The sequence below is a fragment of the Manacus vitellinus genome, unplaced genomic scaffold (genome assembly GCF_001715985.3).
Source record: "Manacus vitellinus isolate BGI_N305 unplaced genomic scaffold, ASM171598v3 scaffold_6_pilon, whole genome shotgun sequence".
NCBI lineage: Eukaryota > Metazoa > Chordata > Aves > Passeriformes > Pipridae > Manacus > Manacus vitellinus.
In genome coordinates, this window is record NW_021940750.1 from 17,032,678 (window position 1) to 17,054,039 (window position 21,362).

The 21,362-nt window shown below is 37.4% G+C and overlaps 1 protein-coding gene across 2 annotated transcripts in view; it reads left to right on the forward strand.

Moving 5' to 3' along the window:
* NPAS3 (neuronal PAS domain protein 3) overlaps positions 1-21,362 on the forward strand; it is a 607,971-nt gene that overhangs the window by 572,642 nt on the left and 13,967 nt on the right. For both annotated transcript variants that reach the window (XM_018082872.2, XM_029964290.1), the window contains 2 exons: positions 2,485-2,678; positions 9,136-9,242. In XM_018082872.2, coding sequence (XP_017938361.1) covers positions 2,485-2,678; positions 9,136-9,242 — 301 coding nt within the window. The remainder of the gene's footprint in view (positions 1-2,484; positions 2,679-9,135; positions 9,243-21,362) is intronic.

Here is a 21,362-nt window from a genome sequence, read left to right on the forward strand (position 1 = left end):
GATAATTGACCCTATAATTCCTATCACCCCTAATCCCAGTTCAAATGAACCAGTGTTAAAAGTGGCAATACTCACAATATAGAACAAGGTCATGACAGTTAGAATTGTTTTTTACTACCAATTAGATTTCCCACTTGGTGCATTTGACTAATGGTGTCATAGAAAGTGATTTCAGGCATGGAAATACAGTTTCTATATGGGCACACAGGCAGTGGAACTGATGAGCAGTTTGCTGTACATTTTCAAGTGTACAGAATCAAAATGTTGGGGTTTCTTTGAGTGCTGACCCCTAAAATTTGAATTCACATGGGGATTTAGAACATGTTTGGATCCATGGTAAAGCTAGAAACAAGCTAACTAATTTGAATCTGGAAACAAATTCTCTTGAAATTCAACAATGTTAATATATGGTGTTTCTAACATGTTTGGAATTGTCTCTTGGGGCAATACTACATCTGAGGTGTATTCCAGATGAAGGATCAGAAAAAAAAATGAGGTACTGTCTGAATAGAGAGTTGTTCAAAAACAGATCATGTTGATATTTAGCTGCAAATGACATGAAGGTTTAAAAAAGTACAAAGAAGAGATAAATATGATGTATCTTAGAAATTCCCTCAAGTGATAGTGCCAACTTCAAACATATTAGCATAAGGAGTCTTATGAAAAAACAACAGAACAATATTTTTGCATAACATGTTCCCTATAAGATAATTTTTCACATTTTTACTAGTTATCCATCAGCATTTTTGCAAGCATTTACAGATTTGAGTTTTGCAGTAAGTTGAAATTGCATGATAAAAAGAGACAGATAATGATAAAAAGCAGATGTATATGGAAGCCTAGCTAGAAGGAGCAAAATATACTATTGCTGCCCCTCCTGTGAAGTTAATCCTGTTTCTTTTATCTATTTCTTCATTAGTTAATGAAGTCTTAAGAAAAATTAAAGTAAGTTTGAAATGGTGTTTTTGCATCCTTGCCTTTAGGAACTTTTTCAAATATTCATAGGATAGTTTGCCCTTGGAAGGTGCATTAAGTCTGAATTTAGGCATAATTACTTCAAACATAGGTGGTCAGAAACCTGCAACTGAAATGGACAAACAGAGCAGCTAATCACTTTCCTCATTCAGATTCACCACACTGGCTAAGATCAAAATGTAAAATAATGGTGAAAGGAGATATTTTGATGGTATAGGTTAAAAAAAAAGGAACAAACTTTAAGGCTTAGATCACAGATCTGCTAGCATGAATTAGATTTGAATTTGGATGCATTTTGTGATTTGCAGTCTTGTAAATGAAAAATTTTCTTCTCTCTCACTTTGTAATAACAATCAATCTCAGATCAGAAGCAAAGAGTTTGTCTGCTATCTTTGTGAGATGAGTATCAGTGCAGTTATAGCTACATCCCATTTCTGTCACCTTCTCCAGTGCCCCTGATATCAACCAACATCTCTGTTGACCTCTGGGTAGTGAGTCTGGGATGACAGTGAAAGTGGCCTTCATCTCCTGGAAGCCTTCTCATAAAACAACAGGGTGAAAATCTGGGAGACCCTGCAACCGTCACTTCTTATAGCTTTCTTATCCATGAGTACAGGAACTGCAGTTTCCATTTTCATTTCAATATGTTGTAATTATATTCTTTTACTGGACAAAACAACCCCTCTATTTATCCACAGAACTCATGAAAGAGTGTAACTGGAAGTGGTGGATTATTCTTTTTCCAGAGTTTCGATTTACTCCATTCCAGGCAGTGTTCTTGGAATAAGGGTGAAATTCTTAGGGATACAATCAGATCTCCCAGGCATCTTCAGGCATTATCTTGTGAATATGAAAGAAACTACCACCCCTGGAGCTCTCCATACATACATACATACTAGTCAAAGTCATTACACGTCTGCCAGCCCTTTAAAACCTTTGCTGTGGATGCAAGAAGACCATCCTGCAGCTGAGCTCATAGATCACTTACAGGCTGTTGCTCCTCAAATTGCCAACCACAAAGAAGAAATTTAAGGCAGTGAACAGTGTCTCCATAGTGTAGGTGACTAGCAATTCAATTAAATCCATTCTGAAAAAAATTCAAAACTGCTGATATTTCTGTCTCATATTCAATTCCCAAATGTTATGAAATTATTATTTTATTAATTTCCAACTTCCTAGTTTCAGTTTTATCACACTCCCTCTCTTGTTGAGTTTCTACTCTGTTATCTTCTTTCTTTCTGTAAGAATCATACAGCAAAAATCAATACCACAGAAATTCCTAGGTTTTTATTTGATGAATGTGAAGTATTTGCCTGTTATGTTCTTCTTTTTGCCACTAGGAGAGACAGGGTATGTTGACAGCAAATATTAATAAGCTTAACACTAATACTGGTACTACTTAGTATGATTTTAGGTTGTGTCAAGTGATCTTTAGGGAATAGTAAAGAAACTGATGTCAAAATTGCATTCAGAATTCACCGGGTATTTTCTATTATTTTTATTTTGCAGGTGATTCATATAACAGGCCGATTACGTCTGAGAGTATCACTATCACACGGTCGGACAGTACCCAGCCAAATCATGGGACTTGTTGTCGTTGCTCATGCTTTGCCACCTCCTACAATTAATGAAGTCAGGATTGACTGCCACATGTTTGTCACTCGTGTGAATATGGACCTCAATATCATTTACTGTGAAAATAGGTACAGCTTTTAGCTCCTTTTTTTTTATTTTTGCTGTCTGTATTCTTTGTTCCATGGGCTTGGCAAGAAGTTTCGAAATTTGTGACTCCTGCAATGTCATCCTGGTATTGTATGAGAGCGCTGAATTCACTCTCATCATCACCACCTTCATTTTCATTACATTCTAAGAGGATAAAATAAATTAAAAACCTTAATTTGCAGGATATCTTGCTGGAATAAGGGAAGATAGACCAGGAAGGATTCCTCTAAGCTTTTCCTGGTTTTTACAATCTTTCCCTGTCCCTCTCAGAGTCAAGACTTGGGACTAGACAGACGTTAGTCTGACCTGTATGCCTGTCCTTATGCTCTCCCATCCTCCCCTCCACAAGTTTTTCTGTCTGAAGTTTTAAAGTTTTCCGTTTTTGAACTAATTTGCAGATTACAGCACATCATGCTCAGCGTTTAATGGAACAGAAGCACAGATGGCCTAGATAGTAGGCTAGAGAGGTGGGATCTGTTGCAGTTAGAGGTGGGAAAACTGTAGAATAAAATTGGTTAAGGGCATAGTGGGAAAGACAGCAGTGAAATGGAAACAGGTGATGAAGAGTTGGTTGAGGGGGGGCCACGTTCGATGTGAAAGCGACAAGTGATCTCAGAAGGTGAAAGATAGTATTTAAATTCAGCTGTCTGCTCACTGGGGACTGGATGTTTGTAGTATCAGGAGCTCCCCATGGTGGTCTGTCAGAGCAGGACCTGACAGCCAGGGCCCATCCCACCATCCTAAAAGCTGAGGGGGGGCACAGGGACAGCCCCCAGCCCCAGGCATTGGACACCTCCCTGGGGACAGGCAGTGGCATGGGCTGGGATCTGGTCAGTAGAACACATGAATGGGCAGGGCTATGAGCAGCTGGAGACTGGCAGGGGCTGACAGCCCTGGGGGCTGACATGGGGGTCTGGGCTGGGGTGGGGAGAAGCCCCAGAGGGCTGACATGGAGTTCTGGGTGTGTGAAGGGCAGGGGAGGGAGGCTGGTCAAGACCATTAAGGCCTCATGGCCCTGAAAAATAAAAATAAAATCCAGGGAATGGGTATTTAGAGCAGAAGTGAAGATACATAAGAGGGAAGAGATAAGTAATAAAGTTGGAAATCTGAGGTAGCGCAGAAAAGCTGGAAAGGAAGTAGGAAGGTAATGTAGCCAAAAGAAATTTTGTCAAGGGGACTTATCAGTGGAACAAACAGGATTATTACAGCAACCATGGCATATTATAAATTGAGTGGAAGCTTTCTGATATGAGCAATCATAATTGCTCAATCATAATGGAATACCTATGATCAGGATAGCACATCAATATAAACTTTTATAAAAAAGGATAAACCCAAATGTTTTGTTGAATCAGAGTCTTAAACAATTTAAAATAATCTTCCGTTTCAGTTATGAGGTTGTCACATTGCTGAACTGCTACAATATTACTTGACTGTTAGAGAGAACACTTCATCTAAACTTCCAAAGCATTATCTAAAAGTGAATATATTATTCTCATTTTTAAGCTTGGAAAAACTGCTCCATGGAAAGTGGATTGCACAAGGTTACAGAGAAAGTGGATAACAGCATTAAAGTTTTGGCTTTTTGCCTGTGAGTCTATCCAGTGAGAATCCAGCTTCTGTATAATCTGGCAGCTGGCTCTAGGAATTAGGAGTAGGATCTAGAGGAAAACTTTTGCCTTAGTCTTTGATTTCACTGTAACCTACCTAGGTAGTAATGGAAAGCTACTACCACTTCAGAGTTTTTTGAAGGCCTCTGTGAAATGAGTTGCTGGTATCTATCTATTTCCTTTTAACAAAATCGCCTGCACTTAGTGTTACCTTCATTGGCAACCTCCATAAAAAAGCCAGGAATCAGATGGATGTGAAAAATGCACTATCCTATCAGGTCAAGTATGATATGAATTTTTAGGCCAAGCTAGAAAGATTTATGCTTTTTCTGCTGTCCGTTTGGCATTTTTATCAGCCCTAAATTGTTGGGGTTTTTTTAATTAAACATTTTTCTCAAACCTTCCCTTTACATTCATGTAGCAATAAACTTTCAAGTGCCCGAGAAAGGCATCACTGAAAACTGTTAAATGCCTCAGATTAGGTACACTGATTGGTAATCACATAGAAAAGGCTGATATCATGTGGTAAACTGTGGTAAACCAGCAATAAAGTGTTGAGCTTATTAATGTTTTTCATTTGTTAAAGGCAACATTATAAAACAACTTTGCCTTGTTTGTGATAGATTTTATCTCATATGCTAATGTAGAATGCATATGATGGTACTTGAATTTATGTTGCAATAGTTTCGCTTTAGGTCACTGATGTCACTGTTGAAATAGTTCATAAAAATATTTTCAAATAGTAGAAACACTTTCGCCAGTGCTGGGAGGTGAATGTGAGCTCATAGACGCAGTGGGATTTCCAGTGATGAAAAATAGAATAAGACTGACAGGACTTGGATTTCATAGCAGGTGCAAAGCAGAATATGACTCTAAAAACTGGGAGAATGGAAAAAAAACAGAAGATGGGAAGGAATTAACTGAACAGCTGATTGAAGCTGTCAGATTAATTATCTGGGCGTTTGCCAAGGCCATTCTCTGAGTCAGGGAAGTTGGGATCTCTCTTCTGGGACTATAGAAAAGGAGATAAGTATCCCATCATGAATATATGGGCTCGACTCCTGGCCCTTGCAGGCAGCCAGGAGATTCTTTGTGGTGCCACAGTAAAGCAAGCACAACATTGATGAAAACAGAGAAAAATGGATTCATGCTGGGCAAGCTGTAAGCACTATTTATGGAGCAATGGGGAGTTACTGGCAGCTGCAGGGAGTATGGAGCAGAAGCCATGCCACTTAACTGAAATGAATGCTCACAGTGGACCATTGGATCAGCAGGGGTGAGATCAATAGTACTCCTAGTTTTCCAAGTGGTTGACTGCTTGCAACAGCAGTGAGCAGGAGCGACATTAGTCAGGTCTTTGGGTGCATCTTGTTACTTTTCTCTGAATGAAGAGATCTACTTTAGAATCCTGGACTCAGAGCACAAACTGGTCAAGTTAGCTTCCCTTTGAGATAAGATCTACACTGGCTATTTCTAACAATTAATATATTGCTTCGAGAGTGTAAAATATAGATGCAAAATTTTGTTGCCTAAAATGCGGCATATTAATCTATGTCTCTTTTAGGATTCATGTCATCTAAGCTTTACCATCTTGTCTGAAATAGTCAATGGAGTGCAAAAAGCACCTGCAGAGGACAAATCATGTCACATGGTGATAAACAATTAAAAGCAAAATAAAGACGCTACTGTGTTTTCAGAGTCAACTGCTAAGGATTGGAGACCATGTGGAGATAGCTGATAGTCCAGTTTAATGGGAACTGCTATAGCCATATCTGCTACTATATGCTCAAAAGAAAAAATAATCACATGGAAGAGGTTTAGCTTGTTAGCCATATAGTGGTTGTAAGTAGTTCCTTCAGACTTGCAGAAACAGTCTACAGGTCTACAAATGAGTGCACAGTCTGTTTCTCATTCAGCAAAGCGCTGTACCGTATACCTACCTTTAAATTTCAATCATGTTATCAGTCCTGTTAGTCAGTAGAACCACTGATCTGCTCAAACATAAGCCTGTGCTTATGTTTTACGGGATGAGGTCCGTGTATTCAGTAAAACCAGGTTCTTACTCATCAACCTATTACTTTATTTTGTCACAGGACGTGGGTGCCACAAGATCTATCTCCTAACAAGTGCTCCAAGATATACCATATTTATTTTACTTTATCCATGTAAATTATTTCTTTTCCATCTTTAGTACCTGTCATATAAGCATAAGTGTTCTATTTGATGTAATTTCTTTTGCTTCTGTTTTTGATGTCATTGCTTACCATTGAACATCACTTATATGTGGACATTCTCTCTCTTTCTTCTTCCACATTTTTCATTTAAAAAAAAATCCTATGTCTTTCATATGTCTGTCTGAAACATCTTTTCCTTAAAATTATATAATCACAGACCAATTTAGGTTGGAAAAGACCTTTAAGATCCTCAAGTCGAACTATAAATCAAGCCCTGCCAGGTTCACCACTAAACCATGTCCCTAAGTGCCACATATACACATTTTTTAAATACCTCCAGGGCCAGTGACTCAACCACTTCCCTGGGAAGCCCGTTCATTCCAATGCGTGATAACTCTACTGGTGGAAATACTTTTCCTAGTATCTAATCTAAACCTGCCCTGGCATAACCTTAAACTTAAGGGGTTGTGAATCTGCTTCCACAGTTGCCTTACAATGTTTGCTAATTTTTATCTGTGAAGACTTTACACGAACAGGCTACTGCAGAGAAATAAAATCCAGTTGAGTCAAATTTACCAGAGAGGAAGCGGAATGATCATCTTTTGTATTAGTCCTGTGAGCTGTAGCACTCACAGCCTGGGAACACCACAGGGCAGTGGCCTGCCTGGAGATTGCCTCTTTCTACTAGGCTGGCAGGGTGAGATTTCCTTTCCCTGATCTTATCATGGAATATGCTGAGTTGGAAGGGACCCATCAGGATCATCGAGTCCACCTCCTGGCCCTATGCAGGTGGTGGAAGAATCACACCATGTGCCTGAGAGCACAAACAGTTCTTGAACTCAGACAGGCTTGGTGCAGTGATCACTTCCCTGGAGAGCCTGTTCCACTATCTTGAAGCAGAGCCACCTCCAGCTAGAAAACACTCAGTTCTTGGGCCAGAGAAGAGACAGCAAAGTGTGCCGGTGAGGTGAGTGTAGACATGAGAGGAGAGACCAGAGTTCTAGTTCCTGCACCATGGACTGTTTATACACTTAGTTCAGTATAAAAAGATAATATAGAGGGGACAGGAATGTTTAAATCTCAGGCTCCCTTCCTTCTGCTGGGGTTTCTTATCACTGGGCAGAGACCCCAGGTCCTTTTTCTTCCCAGCAAATAATTCACTGTGCAACCAAAGTGGAGGAACTCAGCAGGAGAGATAGGGAATCCCACTGACAGAGTTTCAGATTTGTCTTTATCCTTGTGAATTGTGTCCTCCACAAGAAGGTAGAAGAGGTGCTTTTCAACTGTAGTTTGTGATAAACGTTAGACAGATATCCCCATATAGCTATCCCATATTTGGTTAAGTGCTGTAACTACTAGGCAGTTGTTTGAAGGTGCACATCCTTCAACACGCTGTCATGAAAGTGAGAGAAGGTTGTTGTGTTTTGTGCTAAACTTGATTTGACAAATTTACAAGCAAATTTGATTCCACCTGCATGACCTGTGAAGTTTTTCATGTTTGTTGTTTGGGGTTATTTTCAACTGGGTTCAAATCACCAGTGCTGCTGTGGTATTGTCCTTCGCTCTTTACAGTCTATGCATTCACCCTGCTTCAGACAAACACAACTCTGCTAATCAATGCATCAGTGGCTGTGTTCACCCCCTCTGCCTGCTGCAAGCCCCTCAGACCCACACAGTTCGGCTTCTGCTTTAGGCGTCCCCCAGGATCACACTCCAGTAGCTATCTTGTTATATCAAAATGTTTAGTGGTCTTTACAGCTCCTGTAAATGAATGACAATTATGTCTCAAAATTGAAAAGTGGGCTCGACCCCAATCATTGCAGATTATTTCAAACCCTAAAAAAATTATTCTATGTCTAAAAAACAGACATACTTTTAAATGATTGTGTGAGCAAAAGATTTTCCTGTTTTCTTTATAATCTCTGTATTACATTTAAGGACATTGACACCTTGACAGTCCATGATACAAGTTTACACACCCACACTGACACAAGCACACAGACACGCACACAAAGGTCTGCAGAATAGATTTTGAAGTTTCTATGTGCAATAAACAACAAAGTCCCAGTTGAAAGGGCCCAGAGTGAAAGCTAAGCTCCCAAATGAATTAGACTAAAAAAGATAACACCCTGAGGCATCTGTGTGTCTCAGCATTTAAATTATATCCCTTGAAAAATCAGTCTGGACTTGGTGCCAAGAAATGGTTGAAGAGCTTTTTCATGAATATACCCAATAGAAGACCAATCTGTTGAAATGAAATGTGTCTCTAATCATTTGGTATAAACATAACATGTTTCTACTTTATTATGTAACCTTGAATCATCTTAGTCTTTTAATGAGGATTTTGGATTGCTGCTAATGCTTTATAATTTCATGGAATTATATTTTCTTGGTGTTATGCTACTGGGACAATATGTACTAGAATTTAATTTTCCACTTATTTAAATGGATAAAATAATTTCCAGGTTTCTTTAAAAAAAAACTTTCTTTTTTTTTTTCCTTTTAAGGCTGTGTCTCGTTTGTAGAGATATTCCATTCAAATGACTTTAGTAGTGAAAAAACGTTTTAGCAGATTTCACTTTCTGAGTCATTTGACAGTTCTTTTGGTTTTTTCCTTCTTGAATTATAGACCGTATATTCTTTTTCCTTTTTAGGATTAGTGATTACATGGATCTGACCCCTGTAGATATTGTAGGAAAGAGATGTTACCATTTCATTCATGCTGAAGATGTGGAAGGCATCAGACATAGTCACTTAGACTGTAAGTACTTCCATTTTTGTCAAAATAATCTGGTACAACACTTGATTGTTCCTGAACTATTATTTATATTCCACAACTGGTGTCTTCATCTTGCACCTGCTTTTTTGTCATAGGTTTTCACAGAGGATGGCTCAAATATAACTTTTTTTATTATTTACTTTCAAGTCTTTCTATAGACATATATGATCATTCATGTATGTGGAAATAAAGCATTATATTTGTATTACCAGAGTTTCTATCAGCTGTTAATTTACACATGCTGTACATGATTTTAATCCTTCAGAGAGGATTGCTTAGGTGAGAAACTCTCTCCCTGGCACAGAAAATGAACTCCTCCTCTGAAGTTTTTTTTCTGAGTCATAACATGGGGGACAAAAACTGCAGCAAAATTGGGATTTCACCACGTTTTTCAATACAGAAACAAGCTACAGCTCTACTAGTGCTTTAACCACCCTATGTGTTAACATCTAAATGGCCCTCATCCTTATAGCGTCTAAGTCCCTGATACAGGTAGTATCTGATTAGGATAAGAATAACAGAAGTACAAAAATGTTATGAGACAAACTTTACCAGAGAACATACGCAATGTCTCTGTATGGGGGAAGAGAGGTTCAGTTCGATTCCTTGTAATTAAGCTCTTTGTATTCTTCTTATTAAAAGCCATAGGGCCTAATTCTTTTCTTGTTGAGATCTGTTGACTTCAGTGATAGGGCTCCTGATTTACCCTGGTGCGAAAAAAGACTTATGCCCATAATCTCTAATTTATCTGCGCCTGCAGTGAAGCCAGATAATTCTTTGGAAGTTTTAGTGACTGACTGTGTTTATGATTGACTTTGGTGTTTTTCTTAATGTAGAAGACTATCTGCAAACTGCTTCTTAAATTCAGAGCCACAGATTTGAACAACTCTGCTCCCCCTGCACCATGTCCCACTAGCATTTCCTAATAAAAGTGCAGCAGCCCAAGTGCAGGCACTTTTAATTAGATTTTACAAAACCATATGACTCCAATAGAAGGCAGTATAAAGTGTTCAGTCTCAAATTACCTTGCTTGATCTGCAAAGGAAGATAGGAGGGTAACTGCAACCAGAAAGCAGGAGAACAAGGACAGCTTCTGTGATAACATATGGCAGCTAACAGCAGTATCAAGCTCTGTAAAGCTTTCAAATAGTCCCTGAAGTTTCTAGAAGGTAAAGTTCAATCAGCATAAGAAGGTCAGATTAGATATATTTCTGCAGGAAAAAAATAAAATCAACTATCCAAAAGGATAAACAAAGTAATTTGGCATCATTTACATTTGGAGCATTTAATATTGCTGAGAAATGAAGGAACAAATTCAAAAACTTACTTGGTGCTCTTGAAGCTTGAAGTCAAAAATGACAAGTTGCACTTCCACTGCACTATCTGACCAAGGAAATAAAAGATATTTATGACTCAGACTTAACATATCACCTGGCATAGATGAGCATCCCATTTGAAAAAGACCTTAATCTTCTGAATGACCACTTCTCTCTGAAATAGAATATGCTTTATGAAACATTCATCTTCAGAAAAATTGGAGATCTATGTAGACAGTATGAGTGCAGTGTGGCCCAGTGTATAAGCACTGGACTAAGAATCAAGAGGCCCTGGAGACAGGAATGACTTCTAAAAAATCACTTCACCTTACTGTGTTCATGCTCTCTGTGTCCAGTTTAGCTGATTGAATTGCAAGCTTTGTAAACACAAGGACTTTCTCCCACTGAACATCCAGTACAGTGGAGTTCCAAACTTGGCTGTATGGCTATAGCATAATTATTCTTCATTGGCTAATCTTTTTTTGAATAGACAAGGCTAGTTACATCCTTTATGTGTAGTTGTTCTCTTGGTTTATAGGAACAAGATGTTCATACAATCATCTAGGTTGGAAGGAACTCTGGGGTAATATCTAGTCCCACCTCATGCTCAAAAGTGGATCAACACTGATTCAAAGCAAATTTTTATCACTTTCTCATTGATGTTGAAAAACCCTAAGGTCAGACTTTCCACAACTTCTCTGAGTTTCCTGTTGCAATATCTTAATAGGGGTTATCTTCACAGTGGGGTTTTTTCATTCTATCCAGCTGGAACTTCCCTGTTTTGATTGTGCAGCTCATGGCTCCATCTTTGCAGTAGCCTTCTTGCAGGTATGCTGCTGGGTTCTGTTGAAGTCACCTCTTCTTCAGGCTGAACAAGCCTGGTTCCACAGCCATTCCTCACAGGGCAAGTACACCAGCCCCTGGGTATCTTGGCAGACCTCTACTGAACTTTCTGAAGTTTATCACTATATTTCCTATGGTAGGAGCCTAAAATTAGATTCCAGATGCAATCTAAAGAGTAAAGGGGGATAATGACTTTCTGTGTTCTTCTGGCTATACACTTTTTAGTACAGCCCTGCTCATTCATGCTTTTAGTATACTGTTCACCAGGACACCCTTGTCCCTTTCCACAAAGCAACAACCCAGCCAGTCAGTTCTGAGCCTGTAACATTGCAAGGAGTCAGTCCATCTCAGATACAGGACTTTGCATTTGTCTTTTCATGTTGAAACTCATGCTCGGTATGAAAGACCTTCAAGTTTAAATTAGTCTTGCAAATAACTGAGGAAGTACACCTGCCCACTATAATCCTGCAAAAGCTGAAGTTGTTCATATCTTTGCCCAGAGAGGTGTTCAATTTTCTAGCATTTAAAAGACAGTGTCTAAAAACTAAAAGAAAGAAATCCTAAAACCCCAAAACACTTCATATCAACTTGTCAATCCTAAAAAATCAAGTTCAAACCAAACTAGAAAGAGAAAATTCTCCTGGTCTAGTAAAAATTAAAATTAGAGCTAAAATTCGCAAACTGGCTGTACAAGGTAAAACTCAGCAGAACCACAGTTCCTTGAAACAGACAGCATGAGATACTTGCAGTACAATACAGGAAATAATTGCTTGAGATCACAATGGAAAAAAAACAAACAAACAAAAAAAAAAGCAATATTATTCAATATTTTAAAGAGGAACTGGAAACTAAAGTAATGGTTAGGAAGCACTAGTGGAAAACAGAAGCAGGACTTGGGAGAGCAGCAGACTGTAAAGGGTGTGTTTGATGGAGGACTGCAGAATGCAACTAAACATCTTGGTTCATTTTTACCAGGGATGAAATAATTTTTAATTATTAAAACAAGAAGAAATCCAAATTGCAATGGTAGATTTAAAGGTAAAAATAAACACAAATAAAACTGCTACTCTGCCTATTCACTGACAACATATCATAAAAAAATAAGGAAAAAGTAAGACCACTACATCCTGCTGTCTCATCCAGGATATTCAAAGACATCAAAGAGGAAAACAAGCAAAGAAGAAAATGTTGCACAAAATTGCAGAGAAAAAAATCAAGAAGGCTGTTGATGGCTTCGGATCATAGCAGCCCATTAGAAACTTTGAAAAACAGGCCTTGTTAAATCTATCTCAGATAAAAGAAGACAAAAGCAGTTTCAGGAATGCGACCATAACAAGTATAATGGTGAAGAAGGTCTGCAAGACTATAGCAGTCTTTTGTAAGGGAACTACTGCCCTAATGAAAGAGCAGATATGGTCAGTGGAAAAGCTTTCATTAGCTTCAACGTACATGGGGATTATGCCCTAAAAAAGCAATTTTTTATGGACTAAAATTCTGACCTGGGTGAAAAATTCCATTATGTTCAGTGGGGTCAAGATTTATGTTAGTTATATGCTCTTGTGAATTAATAAAACAACATTCATACTCTAACTGTATGTATGCCTGCATTTATACCAACATATGTGGCATGATACCACAAGCTATTGAAACATCAGTTTTTTCCAAATAGAGATAAAAAGTTTATGGCTGTTTTTTCTATCTTGTTTCATTTAAACTTTGAATGATCATGCTTTTTCACAAATCTCTCCACCAATTTTTTGGTGTTACAATTCTACCTTATCAATCTGTTTCTCATTTTATAATGCTTCGTGGTTTCAGAAGTTTAGGAAACTTCTCGTTTGTTCATCTTCACTGTCAAATAAATTGCTGGTAGAATCATGACAGATATCACTTACCATAAATCAAGTCTCTCTCACAGAGATTATAGTTAAAATGTTCTCTCTTCTAACAGCCAGTACACCAACCAGCACCATGGACCACCCATTGGCTCAACTAACACACAGAAACTGGCTAAGACGCAACAACTTGTGTTTGAATCCAAACCCTCAAAAATTACAGGTCTGGCTGTACCCTGGCTCAGATACAGTCTCTAACCCTCGCTCTGTGTAACAGAGGTCTTTATTAGGATGTATGGTGTGAAAGAGTTAAAATTGAATGTTTTATGTTTCATGCATTAATGTTATGCATCTAGAACTAACATCCTAGAAGGACTCCTCATGCTCCTTGTTCTACTTTATCACTTGTAACAATGGGGAAAGTTGTAGGATCCTCTCTATTTACTTACCTCTGCATAGAAGCATTGCAGGACTAAATTGTGTCAAACATAGGGCATTTCATACACTTTCACCAAGCCACGAGTCCCTGCATGAGTAGAACTGCCCTTGCTCCAATGACTTCAATATCCCTGACAAATATCAATGACAAATATCTCTGATCTTAAAGCTAGCAGGCTACATTTGATGTCAAATAAATATCAGAAATCAAGCAGACTAATAAAATTATTGTTGTATCAGGTCTTAGCACTGTCTGTAGAACTCAGCAAGGTCAATTGATGCTGCTCTCTGGAGTACAATAGTGTGTATATGTGCTTCCCTTTTGTTGACACTGTTAGCATTCAGGGGTCTGTAACAGGCCTTTTTAAGGAGTACATTTCATGTTAAAATGAGTGGATGTCATATGCCATTGGAGTATACATCTTCCATTTAATTGGAAAAATGTAATGGTCTTCATTGAACACCAAGTACTTGATGTTACTGTTCAATTAAGGTCATTAAGAAAGCAGCAAGAAAGGATAGAAGTCAAGACCTCTGAAGACAACCATATACATATTTTTAGGCAAATATAGGATAATATGGCACCATCTCAAAATTAATATATTGCTTGTAAGAACACTGTCACCAGTATATACCAATTGGTATTGGTATAAAATATGTGCTTTTTCATTTTGGAATACTAATTGAGGTCTAAATTCAGAAACCTTGCACTGACAAAAAAAGATACTGTTGTCCTCAGCTATTGCTTAGAAAATATCATCCTCTTTCTTCAGGATTTGATTTACAGCTATAAGAAATACAATTCCTCAGGAACAGTGAGCCAGGGCAGTTCATTTCCCATAAAGCAAAGGTCTCTGATGAGTATGTTTGGTAGCAATCCCTCTGATCTACTTTATCTGGTTTCCAGTGGTTAGAATAATCCAGTCTTTCCGAAAATCAACTATTCCACATTCACCTTTTTAATGGCTCCCCTATTTTTCAAGTAATATTATCCCCTCAGTCTGCTTTTAAATCAGTTATATATTCATGATTTCTTTTATGTATGTTCAGTAGAAAAATTATATTGCTATACAAAATATTGCTTAGTGGTTTAGCCTACCAGCTGTAGTTGAACTAACCCTTTTAACTTATGCACATGAGTTATAATTTTTTATTCTCTTAATAACCTCAAACACATGAAAAACAAATAGAATGAGTTGATAATTTCTAACAGTAAAATACTTCACATATTTTGCTATCATGCTGTGGAATAACTCTGCAATGTCAAGTAGCTCACAATTAGTAAAACTGTAGGGGGAAAAAAAGAAGTGTTTTGATCCTGAGGAATTTTTATCCTAATCAGATCGAAATTTCAATGCTCTTGTAGTGCTTAATATCTTCAATAACCAAAAAAATCAAACTGATTCCAATGTCAGGTTTTACATTCTGGAACTGAAATAAAATGCTAAAATATACAAATGAATCTCGTGTTTGTACAAGTTTATTATCATCACTAAAAAGCAAGATTGATTCTAAATTAGGCTGATAGAATGTCAGGGGTTTAGCTATTTCTTAAACAAAGTCCTCCCAGCATCCTGATGACAGCCTAGTGTATGTTGTTTTCGAAGTATTGCAGAAGTGCTGATCTGACTGCCTGCACAGTCTTTCTCTCTGTCTGTAGTATGGGTCAGCAAAAATTTCTGTTGGACACTGGCGTCCTTAAGTCCTTTTGACTAGAAACAGTGATGATAGAGCAAGATGAGGGAACAGGAGATAACAAACTGGAAGAAATGGAAGCATGTAAAGAAAACATTTTTTATTCATACAAGGAGGAAAAGGATCATGGACTTTGGTTTTAGCACATGTCTAGTGTTCGTTTTTCAGTCCTAATGAATCTTAAAGAGATGTGCACCTATCCAAGCATGAGTACATGTCTTGTTTTTTAGCCATGCCCTGAAATCCTGCAAATGTTGCATCTGCTCCCACAAATGCTTTTTTGGGTTATCCAAGATGTTGGTCTGTCTAGCTTTATTTCTTTGTCTGCATTCTGACCAAAGTCGAAGGTACTAAAAGGACCAAAGCCAAAGGTACTTTAAAGAAGGGGAAAAACACTCTGCAGCATGCAATTATGCACACCTTGCACCCTTGTTTTCTCTGTAATACGCTATTAACTCATGGCTGATTCATTCCTTGAAAGATGAGCATTTATACCATTGCTTACTTCTCTGTTTGTGGAGGACGGTTGTTACTATTGTAATATTTGGTGTTCTAATTATCCGTATAAATATTCAGATATCATTTGCAATCCCAATAAATTTCTAATCTTTGTGAAATTTTGTGCCTCAGTTTTTCACAGGCAGGTTTTGTGCTCTTGGACACATGTTTTCTGTATGTAAAGTAGATACAACTTTACCAGAAGCATCAGATCTTTTGGATAGTAAACAAACCAGAAAACTCTACAAAGCCAAATCTTTAAGCTATTTAAATCATTAGCTGCTGAACCTAATTGTAGAATTTTGCCTTCTGTAGCTTAGCAATATATACAGTTATTTTGCAAGAGGCCTCAGATATAGTTTGCATCAATAACCCTTTAACTTAATTCCTGATGTTATTTCATCTTCAAATTAAATCTAATGCAATACTGATTTAGTAAACTTACATTTCCACTTTGTAGGCTTTTGATTGTAAGTCTTCCATAGTTCATAGTCAGTTGAAATTTGCAACTACACTCTTCTCCTATTTTTTGCTTTAAAAGTGTATGTAATACCAGCTGTATAAGTACAGCTACTGCAGTAAAGGGTTATAGAGTGAAGATTGAGCTCTGGCTTCTGCTCATAACCTCTTGGTTTCCCAGTTACTCCATTAATAATTTTCTTTATTTTTTAAAGTCTCTTTGTGCTCAAAATTTCTGACCCCAAAGATGAATCTATACTTTGGTATTATTCTTGTGATACATTGCAGAAGCACATGTTAAATTGCAAAGCCATGGGAATAAAGGATTTTATTATACGCCTCCAGCAGTTTCATCTTCAGTTTATCCACTAAACTAGTTCTGTGCTGCCTTTTTGCTACTGGATGTATATGCATGCCATTTTAAAAAAGAAGGAAAAAACTACTTCAGTCACATACTTTTTACCTTCATTGCTGAGGTTTGCTCCAAGAGAGAGCAATTCTGAGACCAGAATTGTCCATCACCTTGTAGTCTAAATCAGTAAGTGTGTTGTTCCATTGAAAATCTAAGGATGGATTAAGGATTTTGTAGCTTAGTAGGCTACCCCTAAATATCCTAAAATGTCACCATGTGAAGGTATGATGAAACTGTTGCAGATCTTTCCAGGGCTTCAGAAACACGTTTGTGCTGTGGGCTTTTCTTCTTCCTTTCAAAGGTCTGGACAGTTAACTCTATCTTTGAGGGAGACAGTTTTAAAAGCAGGAAGGATATGAAATTAGTATTAGTAAATTGTGTAGCATATATCAAATGTGTGAAAGTGTGGCAATAAGTCTTATTAGCACTTTGAAAGAACCTGCATAAATCACCTTTGGCTTTGCCATCTGTAAGTCATGTGGCCAGTGGTGGGTCCAGGTTGGTTTTGATGACTGATAGCTTATAAAGTATGCTGCTGTGGCACTTTTGGCTCAGTGGGCTTTGGGAAATGCCCTGCCAAGCACCTGAAGCCTTTGTCCAGAATGTCCATGGACTGCTAAGTATTGCTTCTGAGATCTGAAGTTCTTTTGTTTTTATTTTAGAAGGTTGTATTTTGGGGGGGGTTGTTAATGCTAAGCTATCTTTTTAAGGCTTGTGGAGAAAGATGGAAAGATTTCTTTTGTTTCCTTTTCTTTACTTTTTACAAGTCATCTAGTATAAAGGGACAGTATGCTTCAAAAATGTCTAATGTCATTTACTGCTAGATGTGAGATGGTAATGAATATTTGTGGTGGTTAGAGGGTGTTAGAACATTCAGTTGTGCCACGCCACCATGTGCTGTGAGATTAGTCTAGAGATTAGGCTGAGGAAATCACTCATTTCACTCAGCCCAAGCACCTAAAGAGGGACTCTTACCCCAGAAATGAAAGCATGTTCAGAGGGACCCTGTACCTTGAAAAAGACCATCTTTAGCCTAAGTAATTAAAAAATAAAATTATTATTGCTGCCAATGTGCTTCTGTGAATCTTCCATCTCTTTTCCTATTTGTAGGAGATATTGTTATGTATAGTCTGCCGATACGTTTGGCATGGAAAGGGTTATATTCTAAAGTCATTAATCTTACACAGGTTGTCATATGATGGACAGTAATATTAGTGGAGAGATGGAGGACAGATTTAAGTTTCTTGAGCAAGCAGGGCCAAACTTCTCCTCTGATGTTGAGTTTTACTAGCTAAGGGCATAATTTGGATCTGGGATTTCATTTTCCCCTACGGTTTGAACAGAGAGTTCATTAATGATAATGGAAGTTCTGTCTGAAGTTGGTGTTCAAAGTGGGCTTGGGGTTCTAAATGACCGTTTCAATATTAGCAGAAGGAAATCACTTTATGGCAGGATTGAAGTCATGGGGAGAGAGACAAATTATGAGGGAAAGAAAAAGTTTAGAAAGAAAGAAGAAAACCTAGAAAATCCTAGATAGAAAAATCTACTGTTCATTTTTCATCATAAAATTGTCTTATATAGTTAGTTTATTTGCATCAACTTCATCTATAGAAACAACTGAAAAGTTTTCTCATATGCATGCCATAAGCTTCCATTGCATAATGCATCTAGTGATACATCAAATTATATATTATAATTCTGCCATTACATTTGATCAATACCTACATAATGTTTTGAAATAAACATCCTACCTAGAATGGTAGGATGGTTACGTATAATTATAAAATTGTCATTTTAAATGATGGGCCATGGCCAAATGGTATGTTATAACCATAGTGAAAGAAGAGGGGAATAAAAGAGTCTCTGTTGTTCAAGTAGGAGATGATTATTGTTCATTAGTGGTGGGAAATACTTTTTTGTGTGGTTTTGCTGGGTTTTAATAAATTTGCATTGTGGCTGTGGACTGATGTCATATAAACTGGTAACATAGTATTGATTTAAAAAAAAAAATCTTCCTGATCTTTATCTGACATAATTTGTAATCAAATGAATGTAGAACGTCTAGCAGAAGCTAGGAAATTTCAGAGTGCTGGAGTGTCAATGTCCAGGGATTAGGATAGGTCACAAAATCCACAGATGTTTTTCCAAACTATTTTCACAATTTACTTGGTTATCTTCCCTAGCTAGACATGCAGCATGCAAGGCTTTCCTCACTTTCCTCACTTGGCAAGTTACAAACTTCGATCCTAATATGAATGCACATGTTTTAACAGTTTGACTCAGGCCACATTTAACATTTGCTTTTCTGTAAAGTGAGGCAGGAAAGATATTTCTTGTTTTTTAAAGATTCTTAAGGTTTCAGTTTTTTCAAAATGCTTGATTGAGACTCCTTATTTTCTTCTGCAGGATTTTTGAGACTTAATTTGTCTAATTTAGCAGGTATTTATGTATGTAACATTCCTATACTGGAAGATTAAACAGTATTTCATACTGCAGAAGTAAACAATGAATCATTAGCCATACTAGGCATTTTTAGAGTGACTGTATATACTTAAAAGAATTATCCCAAGTGAATGAAGAAGTTATGTGGGAGTTTGAATATCAGTAAGGTACAGTTTTCCTTCATGAACCTGATCTGCTATTTCCTCCTTGACTTAGGAAAAGATTAATTTATGTTTATAAACCAGCAATTATTACTGTCTGATATTCATATCACAGTAGCAGCCAAATCTCAGTCAGTGGTATTGACACAATAGACTGCATTCTACCCTCTCCTAAATAAAAGATATTCTCTGTCCATTACTCAGGTCTTTCTCCTGTCATACACTGTGAGTAAAATGCAGCTTTCTAAAGCCTCACAGAACTAGTATTTTTTTTCTAAATAGTTACTATCTTTCTATTTTCCTTTAAAGAGCTCTGTTGAGATACAGTAAGTCACACGGGGCTGGTAAGCAAGCGCATGCAGTGAGGAGAGGTAGAGAAGTATGAGCCCCGGGGACTTGTGATGCAAAGATGATATTCTTGACCAAGTAATCTGCTGTGAAGGCCATACTTTTGGCCCAGTGGGCATTTACACACTGTCCTGGCTTATATCCCCACCTCCTCACCCCATCCTGTGTAGCAGATCTGAAATCAAAGTGTTTGTGGAGAATTATATAGATGGAACACAATTGCTCACCAAATGTCTACAAGTCTCATATCATCTAGCTCCTAATTCTGTTTAAGTAACAAGCATCATTTAACATTGCTAAATATTTTTCATTACTAAAATCCAATTTGTGGATACCTACTATTTAAAACATCTATCTCACTAATTGCAAAATCTATAGAAAAGTCCTTACAACATCAAAGACTCACTTGATCCTTGGAGCTGTTATAAATGGAAAACTGTCTCTGTTACAAGCAAATAAGGCACTTAATGCACTCTTTCTGACTGTGATGCTATTTTCCTGAGGGTTTTGAAAATGACCTTCCTGTAAGCATCAAGGACTGTAACTTTTCAGATAAAGAAACTTGTTCTTGTTTTAAGTCTATGCCAGGTTCATTCCCCTATAGCCCACAGTTTTCAAAAGCAGAAGAAAAAGTAATCCAGAACTAAAAAAATAAAAATCCCTCTGTTTCCAGAACGAAGTTACCCTGTCAGCTTGCCTTGGGCCTTAGGTGGAGAAGTGGAGATTAAAGAGTCAGTATTCCTTTTCATGTTTCATCTGCCAGTTTTGTGAATGTAGAAAGAGTACTTGTGGCTGCAGCTAAGTATCCGACTGTGGTATTAAGTATGGCATTTTCATCCACACGCAGTAAATTGAAAATATTCTTATAAGTTTATCAGGAAAGAAATTCAGTATCAATACCATCCAGTCATTGATAAAGGTATTTCAAGGAGAAGAGTGAATAGCACAGCAGATGTAACCTCAATATTTTCACCAATTATAAAGAGCCTCTTTGTGAAGCTGTGTGAATATGTAAGATGATCTCATCATTTCCTATTTACTCAATACTTACCTGAATACGCAATATAGTGTAGCTTTTAAATGCATATGCACACGAGTAAAATGTCCTTTTGTAAGAGACTTTGCTAAAAGACTGCTTTTGATACACAATTTCTTCATCTCCTCTTCAAACTGAATTAAGCTACTTCCTTCTTTTAAAACACAACTCACTATTTAGAAGCTTTGGCTTTGATTTCTCAGAACAGCCTTACAGGAAGAAACTATGTTCTTTTTCTTTTTGTAACCATATTTCTGAAGACAAACTTGTACTGATTTATTTTGATTTTTTAACAGAAATAGGTTCCTGCAAAAAACACTGACTGTTTCTTCTTTTCCCCCCTCCTTCATTCCACGGCTACAAGATTATTGCTGTGCGCAAAGCTACCAAGGAAAACTGAAATCCCTCTGTTGGGAACTGTGTACACAGCAATATATACTTTGAGAAATAAGTGAGATTTTTTTTTTTTTAGTCCTTAGTACGACATACTGTGTACTTCTTGCATGCTAACCACTGAACTCAAATTGAGTAACTAGGTAACACTTCAGCAAATTTTAGTCAAGTTTAGCATCCACCATTTTAGGGAATATATCTGTGCAGTTAACATAAAGGTCATCAG